Raw genomic sequence first — 13,645 nt, 5'->3', positions numbered from 1 at the left:
CGGGATGTACAGCATCTGGTCCAGGTGACTTATCTAGCTTCAGATCTTTCAGTTTCCAAAGAACCTTCTCTCTAGTTACACACTTCATGATCCCTGACTCCTGGAACATCCACCATGCTGCTAATGCCTTTCACCGTGAAGACTGATACAAAATACTTATTCAGTTCATCCATCATTTCCTTGTCCCCCATTACTAACTCCCCAGCATCGTTTTCCAGCAGTCTGATATCCACTCTCACCTCTTTTTTACGCTTTATGCATGTGAAGAATTTTTTGTAAATGTCTTTAATATAATTGACTAGCTTACTTCCATTTTCCACCTTTACCTTAATGACTTTTTAGTTTCCTTCTGTTGGTTTTTAAAAGTTTCCCAATCCTGTAACTTGCCATTAATTCTTGCTCTATTATATACCCTCTCTCTGGCTTTTATGTTGGCTGTGGCTTCTGTTGTGAGCTCCTATTGTACCATCTTTCCTTTAGAATACTTCTTCCACTTTGGAATGGATATATCCTTTGCCTTCTGCATTGCTTCCAGAATTTCCAGCCAGTAGCTGCTCTGCCATCTCTGCTAGTGTTCTTTTATAATCGAATCTGGCCAGCTGCTTTCTCATGTTTAACAAGATAAAATCCTATGGCGTTACAGGATAGATAGATAGATAGATAGATATACTTTATTGATCCGGAGGGAAATTGGGTTTCATTACAGCCGCACCAACCAAGAATAGAGCATAAATATAAGCAATACAAAAACCACGAACTATCAAACAACAAAATGCAAACTATGCCAAATGGAAAAAAGTCCAGGACCAGTCTATTGGCTCAGGGTGTCTGACCCTCCACGGGAGGAGCTGCAAGTTCAATGGCCACAGGCAGGAACAACCTCTCATGCTGCCCAGTGTTGAATCTCGGTGGAATGCGGCCGAAGTCCAACAGTAAAAAGTTTAATATCCGGTCTACAAACACGTTCTTCAATCGTAATATGACCCAGATTGCACCATCTGTTGTTAACCAGAACAGTAAGCACCCAACTCCTTTATGCTTACCGCTCAGTGCACTTCTGGTCAGCCCGAACGGTCTGGAAGCCATCCATGGAGAAGTTTCGATCCTGTATGTCCTCGTGCAGCCCCGTTCCAGTGAAACACATAACACTGCACTCCCGAAATGTTCTCTGACGCCTGGCTAGCGCCATGAACTCGTCCATTTTATTACCCACCGAACTCCTCTTCTCCATAAGTCTCTGTTGTCTCGACCCGGTCCTCTTTCCTCAACTTTGTGATCCCCGTCTGCATCCTCTGTGTGTTTTCCTCCAGATTTCAGCAGGGGTGTCCGCCACTCTGCTCGCTAAACCGGCCGGCATTAGCACAAGCAGCTGGTCCCTGGAATGAACAATGTGACCATGCTTCTGTCCCGCGTGTCGGGATGTAACTATTTCCAGCGCTAAAATCCCAAATAAAACTCTCTCTACCAGCATGTTAGAGAGGGTGCAGCTTCGATGTGTTACCGTGGAATAAAAAAATACAAAAAAAACATAAGTTAAAAAGTAAGAAGAGAAAAGTAAGAATCCGATCGGAACAGCTGTAGCAGACTGCATGCACGACCAGTGCATGCACACTTTAAAGGAAAGGTACTGGCATGGATAGGGGAATGATTGACAGACAGGAGGCAAGTGAGTGTGATCCAAAGATCTTATCCCCTCTCTCCTACATGAACTCCTTAGCCACATATAATCACCCAAGTTCTGGCCTCACTAGCATGTGACGTGGGTAGCAATCCTGAGGTCACATCTCTGGAGATTCCTGACGAAGGGTCTCGGCCTGAAGCGTCGACTGCACCTCTTCCTAGAGATGCTGCCTGGCCTGCTGCGTTCACCAGCAACCTTGATGTGTGTTGCTTGGATTTCCAGCATCTGCAGAATTCCTGTTCTCTGGAGATTCTGCCCTTTTAACTTGGCACCTAACTCCTTGAACATCCTATGCAGAACCTCGTCACTCGTCCTATCCACGTTAATGGTACCTACGTGGATCACAACTTCTGGCTGTTCACCCTCCCACTTAAGAATGCTGAGGACTTGATCCAAGATATCTTGGACTCTGGCATATACCATACCTGACAACATACCATCTGGAAATCTCATTATTGCCGGCAGAACCTCCTGTCCGTTCCCCTAACTAATGAATCCCTTTCATCACAGAGTGCCTCTTCTCCTACCTTCCCTTCTGAGTCACAGAGGCATTCTCAGTGCCAGAGACTCAACCATCCTCCTGATAGTATCCAAAGTGATATACCTGTTGTTGAGGGGTTGGCAATGGGTACTCTGCTATGGCTCCTTAACTCCTTTCCATTTCCTGATAGTCTCCCTGTTTCCTGTGTCCTGTACCTCAGATGTAACTATCTCTCTATATGCCCTATTTATCATCCCATCAGCCTCCCAAATGAACCAAAGTTCATCCTGTTCCAGTTTCAAGTCCTTAATGCAGTTTGTTAGAAGCTGCAGCTGGATGCACTTTGTAGAGACATCTGGTCTGACGCTGGACTGCACCCATTCCAGATGCTACTTGTCAAGACACTCTCAATAGTACACATGACTCCAAAATGCCTCAAACTTCTGGATCAGCCCACCCCGAGAACTAAAAGCCATGTATACAATATCTACTACCTAATCCACTACACTACCCATCCTTGGTACCTCTTCAAAAAGTAGTCAAGTTTTTAAGTTGTCACCTCCCTTAGACAAAGCCCACAAAGCCATGCAAATCATCTCCAGTAAGTCTGTGCTTTTCCATTCGAGTCAATCTTGTCAATTCATTCATGTGACACTCGTCAGACTATAATTTGATGAATTATTCCTCTTGCCCATAAAGGAAGATAAAAATTACTTATCATATTTGGAAATAAACATTACTTTGTCAGAAAATGAGGGATATTTCAAAATTATCTACCAATATTCTAAAGTTTTCATTTGATTTAAATTGTTGCAGGGATGAAAAAGGATCATGATTTGATATAGTTCCTGTTGTTTCCCGTAATCTTGCATTGATCTTTAATCTTTACTTTCTATAACTCAGGTGACCGGATTATCAAAGTAAATGGGGAAAGCATTATAGGGAAAACATATTCTCAAGTTATAGCCTTGATTCAGGAAAGGTATGAATTAAACTTTTTTTGTTTGTAAACAACTATTGATTTGTCTATTATGGATTAGCAATCCTGGCTTGATGTTTAATTAGAGACACAAAATATTGTTTGTTTTAATGTTTAACTAGTTTTGTATCTCGCCCACAGGATAAGTAAAACTCGATTCTTGGTCATTTTTGGGCATAGTTAAATTGAGGATTATAAATGCCTATCTGAATAATAAAGGCAATATTTGGGTTAAAGGGGAGCAAATTTTCGGAATTGCAGTTGCTGTATTCAAAAATTGATTTTCTGATATATCCATCTATTTTAGAGTTCAGTGGCATAAAGTAATGTTACTGGCATTCCATCGCAATTTGAAGAGGCCGCTGCTTTCAGGTGTTTAATTTTGACATGTAAATATTATGACTGTCCTCAATTGATTCATGTCCCATTTCTTACTTCACCTATATCAAAGCAGAAATAGAATCTGCCATTTAAATTAAAGCAACACAGAGCAGGGGAATATACTAGTGAGAAGTGAACACCTTGACTTATAACTATACTTGGTCAAGATTTGAATAAGATATAACACGTTTAAATTACCATTATAGCAAGCCTTTGATGAAAATCTTTTTGCATTGTTTGACTGCACATGCAAATGGACATACTTTTCAAGGACAAATGCCTAATGCATCTTCATAATAATATATCTCCAGTCTCTCTGATAATGTATTTTGTTGTCAGTAGCAAAGCATTCTCTTAGCTGATGGAAGTTTGTAGTATCCTGTGGGCGCAGACCATTCACTACTTTTGCTGTCCCCTCCACTTGATTGTGCTCTCATGCGATATGTGAGTCACAAGTTGAAAACCAAACTACCTTCCTGATCCTTGCATAGTATAAACACCTGATCTTGATACATAACCTGCTGGGTCCCGAGGTGGTACATGCTCAAGGAGCAACTTTCTTTTCAATACAGTACAGCTTATGCCCTTCAGCCTATGATATCTGTGCCAAACTTGATGTCAAATGAAACTGTTTCTGCTGCCTGTGCATGAGGGAATAGATGGCGTTGTGATGATGGAGTAGATGGCTTTGTTGCCAAGTTTGCAGATAATATGAAGATTGGTGGAGGGGCAGGTAGTGTTGAGGAAATGGGTAGGATGCAGAAGGACTTAGACTGATTAGGAGAATGGGCAAGATAGTGGCAAATGAAATACAATGTTGGAAAATGCATGGTCATGCACGGGTAGTAGAAATAAATGTGCGGACTATTTTCTAAACGGGGAGAAAATCCAGGAATCTGAGATGCAGAGGGACTTGGGAGTCCTTGTGCAGAACACCCTGAAGGTTAACTTGCAGGTTGAGTCGGTGGTGAGGAAGGCAAATACCGTGTCAGCATTCATTTCAAGAAGTCTAGAATACAAGAGCAACGATGTGATGCTGAGGCTATATAAGGCACTGGTGAAGCCTCACCTTGAGTATTGTAAACAGTTTTGGGCCCCTCATCTTAGAAAAGATGTGCTGGCATTGGAGAGCATCCAGAGAAGGTTCACGAGGATGATTCCAGGAATGAAAAGGTTATCATATGAGGAATGTTTGATGTCTCTGGGTCTGTACTTGCTGGAATTCAGAAGGATGAGGAGGGATCTCATTGAAACTTTTTGAAGACTGAAAGGCCTACACAGAGTAGATGTGGAAAGGGTGTTTCCCATGGTAGGAGGGTCTAGGACAAGAGGGCACAGCCTCAGGATAGAGGGGCGCCCTTTCAAAACAGAGATGCGGAGAAATTTCTTTAGCCAAAGGGTTGTGAATTTGTGGAATTTGTTGCCACATGCAGCTGTGGAGGCCAGGTTGTTGGGTGTATTTAAGGCACAGGTTGATAGGTTTTTGATTGGACATGGCAGCAAAGGTTACAAGGAGAAAGTTGGGAACTGGGGTTGAGGAGTTGAGGTAGAAAAAAAGAATCAGTCATGATTGAATGGCAGAACAGACTGGATGGCCTAATTCTGCTCCTATGTCTTATGGTCTTATGGTCTAATTTCAGTTGTTTTATGGTATAACACTGCTGTTATTAATGCTAAACAGATAATGAATAAAACTGTATATCCTGTGTTACAGTGATTCTGTCCTGGAGCTTTGTGTTATGCCAAAAGATGAAGATATTTTGCAGTTGGTAAGTTTCTTGGTGTTCACTAGCTGCTTGCAGGGTAAATTCTGAGCAAGGTACAATTACTTGGTTTTATAGCTATTAGACTAAGCATGTTATTCAGATTCTTAATCATGATCGGCCATACTGATGCTCAAGTGTAGCAAATAATGCCTTTACTATTCTTTGACGAGCCAGGGTTCAACTTTACATTCCGGTTGTGACAAAGCTTTGTCTGAGTCATATCTGCAGTGGTATACATTGAAATCAATTTTCTGTACTTCCATTTTATATCTGATCTGTTACTCCAGAATATTCTGATGCAAGTGAGACTTTGGGCTAGTGTTAAATGTTTCTCTGCTCTTCATGGCAAGATTGATTAATAATGTAACAGTTGGTTTGTTCACTCAATATTCTCTGAAGCCTGTTTTCAGCTGCAGGACCTTCCATAAAATGGACAGAATTGGCAACAAGATGTTGAATTGTCAAACATTCATTCACTTTATTCGACTATTGCACATATTGAGAAACTTGCGTTACCAGGACTTACAAAAAATTGTGGGACTGATAAAATACATCCACAACTGACAAATTAGAATATTATTTGAAAAAATATCAGAAACAGATTTATTATCATTTACCTATGATGTGAAATTTGTTGTTTTGCAACAGCAGTACAAGCAAAAACATAAACATCTATACATTACATATTAAATACATAGTGCAAAAAGGGAATAGCGTAGTAGTAAGGGATTCTGCAGTTGCTAGAAATCCAGAGGTATTTTTGAAGGACCATTCAGAAATCTGATGATGCAGGGGAAGAAGCTTTTCATAAGTCATTGAGAATGGGTCTCGAAACTGCTTTACCATCTCCTAAAGTTCAGATGGTGAGGGTCCTTAATGAAGGATGCCAACTTCTTGAGGCACTGCCTCTTGAAGACGTCTTTAATGGTGGGGAGGGGTCTGCTCGTGGTGGAGCTACTACTTTGGTTTACAATAAGCTATCTAGTTCTAGAAAAACAAAGGAAAAATCATTCTTGTTCTTGTTATTTCTTTTGATTTTAAATGAAACTTTTGCATCTCTTGTGTTAAAGATAGTGCTGTTAAATGCTTATGTTGTTCGTTATTAATTCCTTTTTAATCAATAGGAAAGTGATGCACAAATTAAATAATTAGGATAAATTAACTAATTTGTTTTTAAAGCTAAAAGCTTTCCTTTCACATAACAGATATGTATAATTTGTATTCCGTAGTAAAATAAGATCAGCAATTGCAGAAAATAGTTTTAAGAAAGGAATCACTGGCAAGGATAATTTGGTTATGTTATCTTTCTAATTCAGTGATTATAATAACAAAGTAGCTGTTTGGAATGTTAGAATACTTGTCTAATTAAGCATTTCATTTTATCATTAAAGAACAGTGATTCCAAGAGCTGAAAGCAACAGTAATCTAGATAAAAAGGAAGTTATTAACTCTATGGTGAAAACTCGGTGGAGGCCCAGTAAAAAAAATGTTATCATGTACATTGGTCGTGCATAGAGTATGCTTTCTGGACTAAACATTTATGATAATAAGCTGACTTTGGTCTTACTATACAACCTAATAATTCACTCCTTTACTGATATGGTTCAGAGAAGTCAGATTATATATATTTACAGTTTGTTGTGTTCAGCTTCAGTGTGACAAAATAATTTTGCCTCTGTATGTATCAACCATTTCTATTTTTATCACATTTACTTTATTTTAACTGTTGCTCCTTTTAACCTTGTTGTGACACCTTTGCCTTTCGATTTGCAGAGGTCCTTGCAGTGCTGGTAAGATTGCTAAAGGAATCTATTTTAAATTTTCCTAAGCTTGCACAAAGAGTAAAGGAGTCTTATTGTGCATATGTAGGGCTTTTAGTGAGAGTGCCCCTGGAGTATTGGCACAGCTTTACCTGAGAAAGGATGTGATTGCCATAAAAAGAGCAAACTGATGATTCGTGAGACTTTTCCAGAGATAACTTGGTTAATGTAAGAGGAGATTGAGTAAACTGGTACACTAAGACTTCATTATCCGCTGACTTCTCACAGTGTATTACAGGGAGTGTTGCTAAATATAGCACATTCCACCAGAGCCCTGTCCTGTTGGTATCCAGTGAATCTTGTCTGCCATGCGATAGATTACATTTGATGTCTTGCACTAGCAAGAGTAGTGAAATATAAATAATTTGGTATGTGGTCAGAGCTGGGGTCGGAGTCCCAACCAGAAACACTGAGAGTCAGGTGAGCAGGGTGGTTTCTGGCCATAGCTGAGGTCCAGAGGCTGGGGTTGGAAAAGTGTGGGAGGTGGAAGGGTGGTTTAGTTAGAAACCTGAGTAGGTTTCCGATCAACAGCCATCCAGATTGTCATGCCAGGTGTCTGTCACAGGCAGTGCAAAACTGGCACCTGATAAATCCGGCTTTTCTGTTGAAAATCCTGGAGTGTAGGAATCTGGGCCTCCACGTGTCTGAAGGGAGAAAAAAAAATCACAAATTATATTTTCTTGAAGTGATCTTAGTGAGTAAATTGCAGTCTGAAAGTAGTTTCACTCACTTGACTCCAAGTTAAAGCTGGGAGTAGTCAGGCTGGGGTCACATTTAAAGCTTTTGGAGATTAAAATATCCTCATTCTTTCAAGATAATCACAGAGTATTGTTTAGTTTTTTCTTGCTGTTGAATGTTTAATCAACAGCATGATTTGAGTATGAACACAGTTCTAGTTTACAGCCTCTCCCAGTTTTAAAATTCTATACCCTTGGATCTGTAGTCATGACTACATAGATGACCTTTATTGTTCATACATGATGGGTGGGACAGCATTAGTGTTTGCGCCTGAGCATGTTTGAATTTGAACAGGATATTTTGTAATTTGAACCTACACCTTAAGTGAATTAAGAACTCAAGCTCATTTTGCTATCAAAACAGGACAGAATCATTTTATATATCAACTCAGTTTGGATACATATGGTTCAGAAGTGGTCGTGCTGAATATTTGAACAAAGAAACAAATCAAGTTGTCATATCTCTGCCATAAGTTTGATTATAACATGATTACTGAGATTCCCTGTGCATCAGAAAAGAAATTAGAACTAAGTTTCACAGTTTTTCAGAGGGACCAAACTTTGAAACATGAGGTGGGTGTGCTTGAGAGTATTTAAAGAGCTTGCATTGTAAAAGTACGTAGAACTATTTTTTCATTAAATCCAACTTGCTGTGGATTTTTACATTTTCATGAGAACTTTAATGTTTCAACTCTCAGTTAATGCAGCATTTGTTTGTTTCTGCAATTCTAAATTGAATGTAATATTTAAAATCTCACTTCTATTTACTATTTTGATAAATTAGACCGTGAGCAAATGTATTTTTGTGAATTGGATTACAGGTGCAAATTTAGTGCTCCTCAGTAAACTCTTAAACTTAAATATGTTAGAATTATAAAATAAACCTTGTGCAAGGTAGATGTAGATTAAGTAATACATATAACCTCTCTCCCACTCCCCAAGGGTTAGGCAGCTGTTGCATTCCTATAAAAATATAAAAATGAGTTGCGGGGGGGGGAAGAAAACTGTGTTAACCAATTTTTACTGTTGAGTGGGAGTGGTAATTATGGGGAATGTCTGGTTGTAGGGATACTAGTCATTAGGGCTGAGCAAAGTGAGGCCTGAGGAGAAATTGCTTCTGTTAGCCCACAACTGAATGCTAAAAATGCATGCCCTCTTTCCATGGGAGTAGACAGATTGTTGGCAGTAGAAAGCCAAATACTCCAGGTTCCTGTTAGTAGGAGTGATTGATCCTTTCAAGTTTGATTCTTTCAGCAAAGGAACATTTTGTGCGAAATTCGTAATGGAAACCTGGTCTATTTCTTGGATTCATGCTCTTGAATTTACACGACAGTGAAAACAAAACCATTAGATATCTATTAACTTTTTTTTGGCTATTATGGTAAATTGCCATTTATCTTTTTATTGGGAAATTGTTATTTGTGTTTTCTCATTTTGAAATTTAGTATATCTTTTTCTTTTAAGGCTTACTCCCAAGATGCCTACTTAAAAGGCAATGATCCATACACAGGCAATGCCCAGAACATCCCTGAGCCACCACCTGTCTGTTACCCTCGATTGACTAACACCACTTCATCTGCGCCTCAGCCTATGGAAGTTTCACCACCAGAACCTTCTCGAGGGAAGCAACAAATTAGTAGACCAGTACACGCTACTGCTACATCTGATAGAGGGTATCGGACTGAAGTGCAAGTACCACCTTCACCAGTTGATATTGCAAAAACTAATACTGCTGTTTGTGTTTGCAATGAAACAGTAAAGACTGTTATTGTGCCTTCGGAGAGGGTTGATGAATTTGCATCTGGTAGAATGAACCATTCAAGTCCAGCTCATAGAACAGAAGAAGTTCGGTATGAATTGACTGACCATACAACTGGGAAACCAAGAGTGAGGAATGCTGCTTCTTCAGCTCTGTTGACCAGTACTACAGTTCAGCAGGTTACAAGTGGTAGGGCAAAAGATTCCACAGTAACTACCACTACCACTAACATTGGTAAGCAGACAATCTATAGTTCATGTAAGGATGCTGCTTCCAGCAGGACTATGCCTCAAACTACAGATTCTTCAGCAGCCATAAATCAACATGCATCTCCAGCAACTGTAGCTTCACACCAGAATATAGACTGGCGCAATTATAAAACATATAAAGAGTATACAGAAAATAGACGTTTGCACATGTATGGTAGTAGGACAATACAGGAAAGATTGGATAGTTTAAGAGCAGCTGTTCAAAATTCAACAGACTATCAACAAACAGCTCCAACTCATGTTACAGCTCCAGCACGACGTCGAAGCACTTCGCATGACCGATCTTACCAAGCCACGTCAATGAGATATCGTAGCGTGTCTCAAGAAAGATTAGGGGAGTCTGTTTTAATGAAAGATTGGCCACGAAGTGCTTCACAGGATGCATTGACATCACCAGTAATTGGGCCTCAGAACCATAGGACACGATCATGTGATTATATTGGAAAACAGGCAGAGACATTAGATGTTCTCGCAGCAGATGTTGGAACAAGGTCACATGATCCTGCTGATGGTGGAGTAAAACGAATTTATGACCGAACCACTGGAGTTAATGAATTGAGTAATAGACATGTTTTTCGAGAAGGATTGCGGCAACCTGTCAGACATGTTGGGCAGCCAGGATCTCGGATGTCTCTTAGTAGTACAACACAGTCGCAGAACAATAATTTTTCACCAAGTTTTTCCAACATTGACAGTATAAAGATGCGATCCAAAACACGAAATGCTACACTTTCTAGTCCTGCCCCTTCAAGGTGTAGGGTAGCCACAGACATAAAACCTGCTCAGCATTCAAAAGACCACCAACCTTCTTTTACAGGCCAGCAACCTCAAGCTCCTTCTCAAGACATGTCTTATGTACCAATGTCATTTCAAACTACTCTGCCAAGTACTTTGTTAACCACTTCTGTTTCCTATGCAACACCACCAGTTCTCTCTCCTACCCAAAGTATTAGCATTGATGCGTTAAAAGACCAAAGAATGGTAAATCACGCCAATGTATGTGAACAGCTCTTAGATCACAGAGCAAGAGCTGAAAGTGTGCCTGAGTATCCAGCAGAAGTGGTTGTTGGAGTAAGATCAGCATCATGTCCTACACCAACATCAGTACAGCCTAGTAGGATGGTAAAGGCCTTTGCTACCTCTACTGTTGCAAATGCATCAGTTAGACAAAAGGGCAAGGAACCAGAAAAAATTAAACTTGAAAATAAACAAGAGGAGAAATCAAAATTGGATATGGAGAATTCTCATGAACAAAATGAAAATGCCTCAGGGCATAAAGAACAGGAAGTCTCAGACAATAAAGAAGCTGTGGTTTTGAGGGGAAAGCATGCTACAAGTCGATTAACACCACAACCACTAAGACACCAGTCATACATTTTGGCTGTAAATTCACCAGATACAGTAACTGATCCTACCTGCTGGCTACCTAATGATGCACGCCGTGAAGTAAATATTAAGCGAATAGGTGATCAGAGAAAGGCATCAAGTTCAAGCCCACAGGATGATTCATTAGCATCAATCCCTTTCATTGGTAAGGCCAAATTTTCTTTTTAATGAATAAAAGTGTGTGAAGCTTATTCTGCTATATCACAGTATGTTATAGATGAATTTAAGGGTTGGATGGGGGTAGGGGGGTAGGTGCAAATGCTTTGGGAAAGCTCATTGTACTATATCTCCAATATTGGTTGTGTTACATTATTCTTTCCCTTTTGTAGTTAATTGTTCCCATTAATTGTGTTGGGCAAGTGGTTAAGGCATCGGTCTAGTGATCTGAACGTCGCTAGTTCAAACCTCAGTTGTGGCAGCGTGTTTGTGTCCATTTGCAAGGCACTTAACCACACATTGCTCTAGTATCTATGCGAGGAGTGGCGCCCCACACAGACTTCCAACCTGCACCCTGTAAGGCATGAAAATACCGACGCAGGCCTCTCATGGTCTGAGTCGACGTTCCCCCCCTCCCCCCTCCACCCTGTTCCCATTAAGTAGTTATAGAGTTTTTGGGAAGAAATTGGAGAGGTTCTTACCCTGAAGTACAAATGCTGTTCTAAACAAAATGCGGAAGAGACCAATATTTCCAGCAAATTTATGTTTTTATGCAATTAGACATTTTACATGACTTAGGGAAGTTGGTTTGTGATGAATTGGGTTGCATTGGGCTTCATTTACAACTCCGCAATTTTTTGCAGTCTTGGACAGGGAAGTTGCAACACCAAGCAGAGATGCGTGTAGATAGGTTACTGTCAATGGTGCATCTATAAAAATTGGTAAGAGTCATCGGGGACATAATGTGTTTCCTGAGAATTTTGAGGAAGTGAGGAGATTTAGGCATTGTGCTTTCTTCACTGTGGTTTCCCCATGACTGGACCAGGATAAAAATTGTTGGTGATATTTATCCCAAGGAACTTAAATATTTCAACCAGCCCCCTCCCCCTCCCCCCCCCAGCACCCTTGATATAAACAAGGCCACTTTCCACCCCACTTTCTGAATTCATTGTATTGATACTGAGGGCAAGGTTGTTGCCTTGACACCATGCTGAACTCACTGTCTCTTTCCTGCATTCCATCTCGTCATTGTTTGAGATCTGGCCTACAACACTGTTGTCATTTACAAACTTAAAAATGGAGTTAGGAGTGGTATTTGGTTACAGAGCCATGTGTTATAGGTTTCAAAGTAAGGATGTAGCCTTCTGGAGCACTGATGTTGAAGGTAATCTTGTCAGAGGTGTTGTTGCCATCTTCACTGATTGCAGTGTGTTGGTCTGGAAGACAAAGATCTATTTGCAAAAGTGCAAGCAGAGTCCTAGTTTGGAGATGAGTTTGTTTGGAATTATGCTAGTTGGAACTGTAGTCAATAAGTAAGTTTGATATAGGTGCCTTTGTTAACCAGATGTTCCAGAGATGAGGGTCTGGGAGATGGGGTCTAGCATGGACATGTTAGCTTAAAGGAGAAATCAAGCAAAGGCTATCGGAATTAAAAAAAAAAAAAAACTGCTGGAGGATCTCAGCATGTCAGGCAGCATTTGCAGAGGCAGAGGGATAGTTGGCATCTTGAGACGAGACCCTACATCCAAAATGTCAACATCTTTTTGCTGCTGCAAGAGATGCAGCTTGACCTTTTGAATTCTTTCAGTTTTCCTTCAGGTTACTGCATTTGCAGTCACTTGTGCCTCCAAAGGATCAGGTATTGCTGGTAAAATAACTGAAGTGCACAGTACTCACTAACATTTCCATGTAACAGAACACCAGCTTCAAACAAGGAACAGTCTTAAGGATAGATGTGTCTATCCAAAGATTGGCATCTTCCTGTTAGTCTCACCATTGACATGGGATAAAGTTTCTATATTTGCATTTCCTAGATAAGCTTGCTACAGGAAGTTACTCATTTCGTGTGCAAATAGGAGTGATATATGCTAGGGTTCAATAATGGAACCTTGACTCCAAAGGTGAAAAAGCAGATTAGGAAGAGGGACACACATCAAAGTTGCTGGTGAACGCAGCAGGCCAGGCAGCATCTCTAGGAAGAGGTACAGTCGACGTTTCAGGCCGAGACCCTTCGTCAGGACTAACTGAAGGAAGAGTGAGTAAGGGATTTGAAAGTTGGAGGGGGAGGGGGAGATCCAAAATGATAGGAGAAGACAGGAGGGGGAGGGATGGAGCCAAGAGCTGGACAGGTGATTGGCAAAAGGGGATACGAGAGGATCATGGGACAGGAGGTCCGGGAAGAAAGACAAGGGGGAGGGGAACACAGAGGATGGGCAAGAGGTATATTCAG

General features: G+C 40.5%; 1 protein-coding gene across 5 annotated transcripts in view; it reads left to right on the top strand.

Moving 5' to 3' along the window:
• Positions 1–13,645, top strand: part of LOC140195486 (rho GTPase-activating protein 21-like) — a 348,737-nt gene that overhangs the window by 256,965 nt on the left and 78,127 nt on the right. For all 5 annotated transcript variants that reach the window (XM_072253856.1, XM_072253852.1, XM_072253850.1 and 2 more), the window contains 3 exons: positions 3,066–3,144; positions 5,237–5,291; positions 9,310–11,404. In XM_072253856.1, the coding sequence (XP_072109957.1) occupies positions 3,066–3,144; positions 5,237–5,291; positions 9,310–11,404 (2,229 nt within the window). The remainder of the gene's footprint in view (positions 1–3,065; positions 3,145–5,236; positions 5,292–9,309; positions 11,405–13,645) is intronic.

This window comes from Mobula birostris, chromosome 3 (genome assembly GCF_030028105.1).
Source record: "Mobula birostris isolate sMobBir1 chromosome 3, sMobBir1.hap1, whole genome shotgun sequence".
NCBI classification, from domain to species: Eukaryota; Metazoa; Chordata; class Chondrichthyes; order Myliobatiformes; family Myliobatidae; genus Mobula; species Mobula birostris.
Note: the sequence above shows the minus strand (reverse complement) of the source record. Positions and strands in the feature narration are given on the sequence as shown.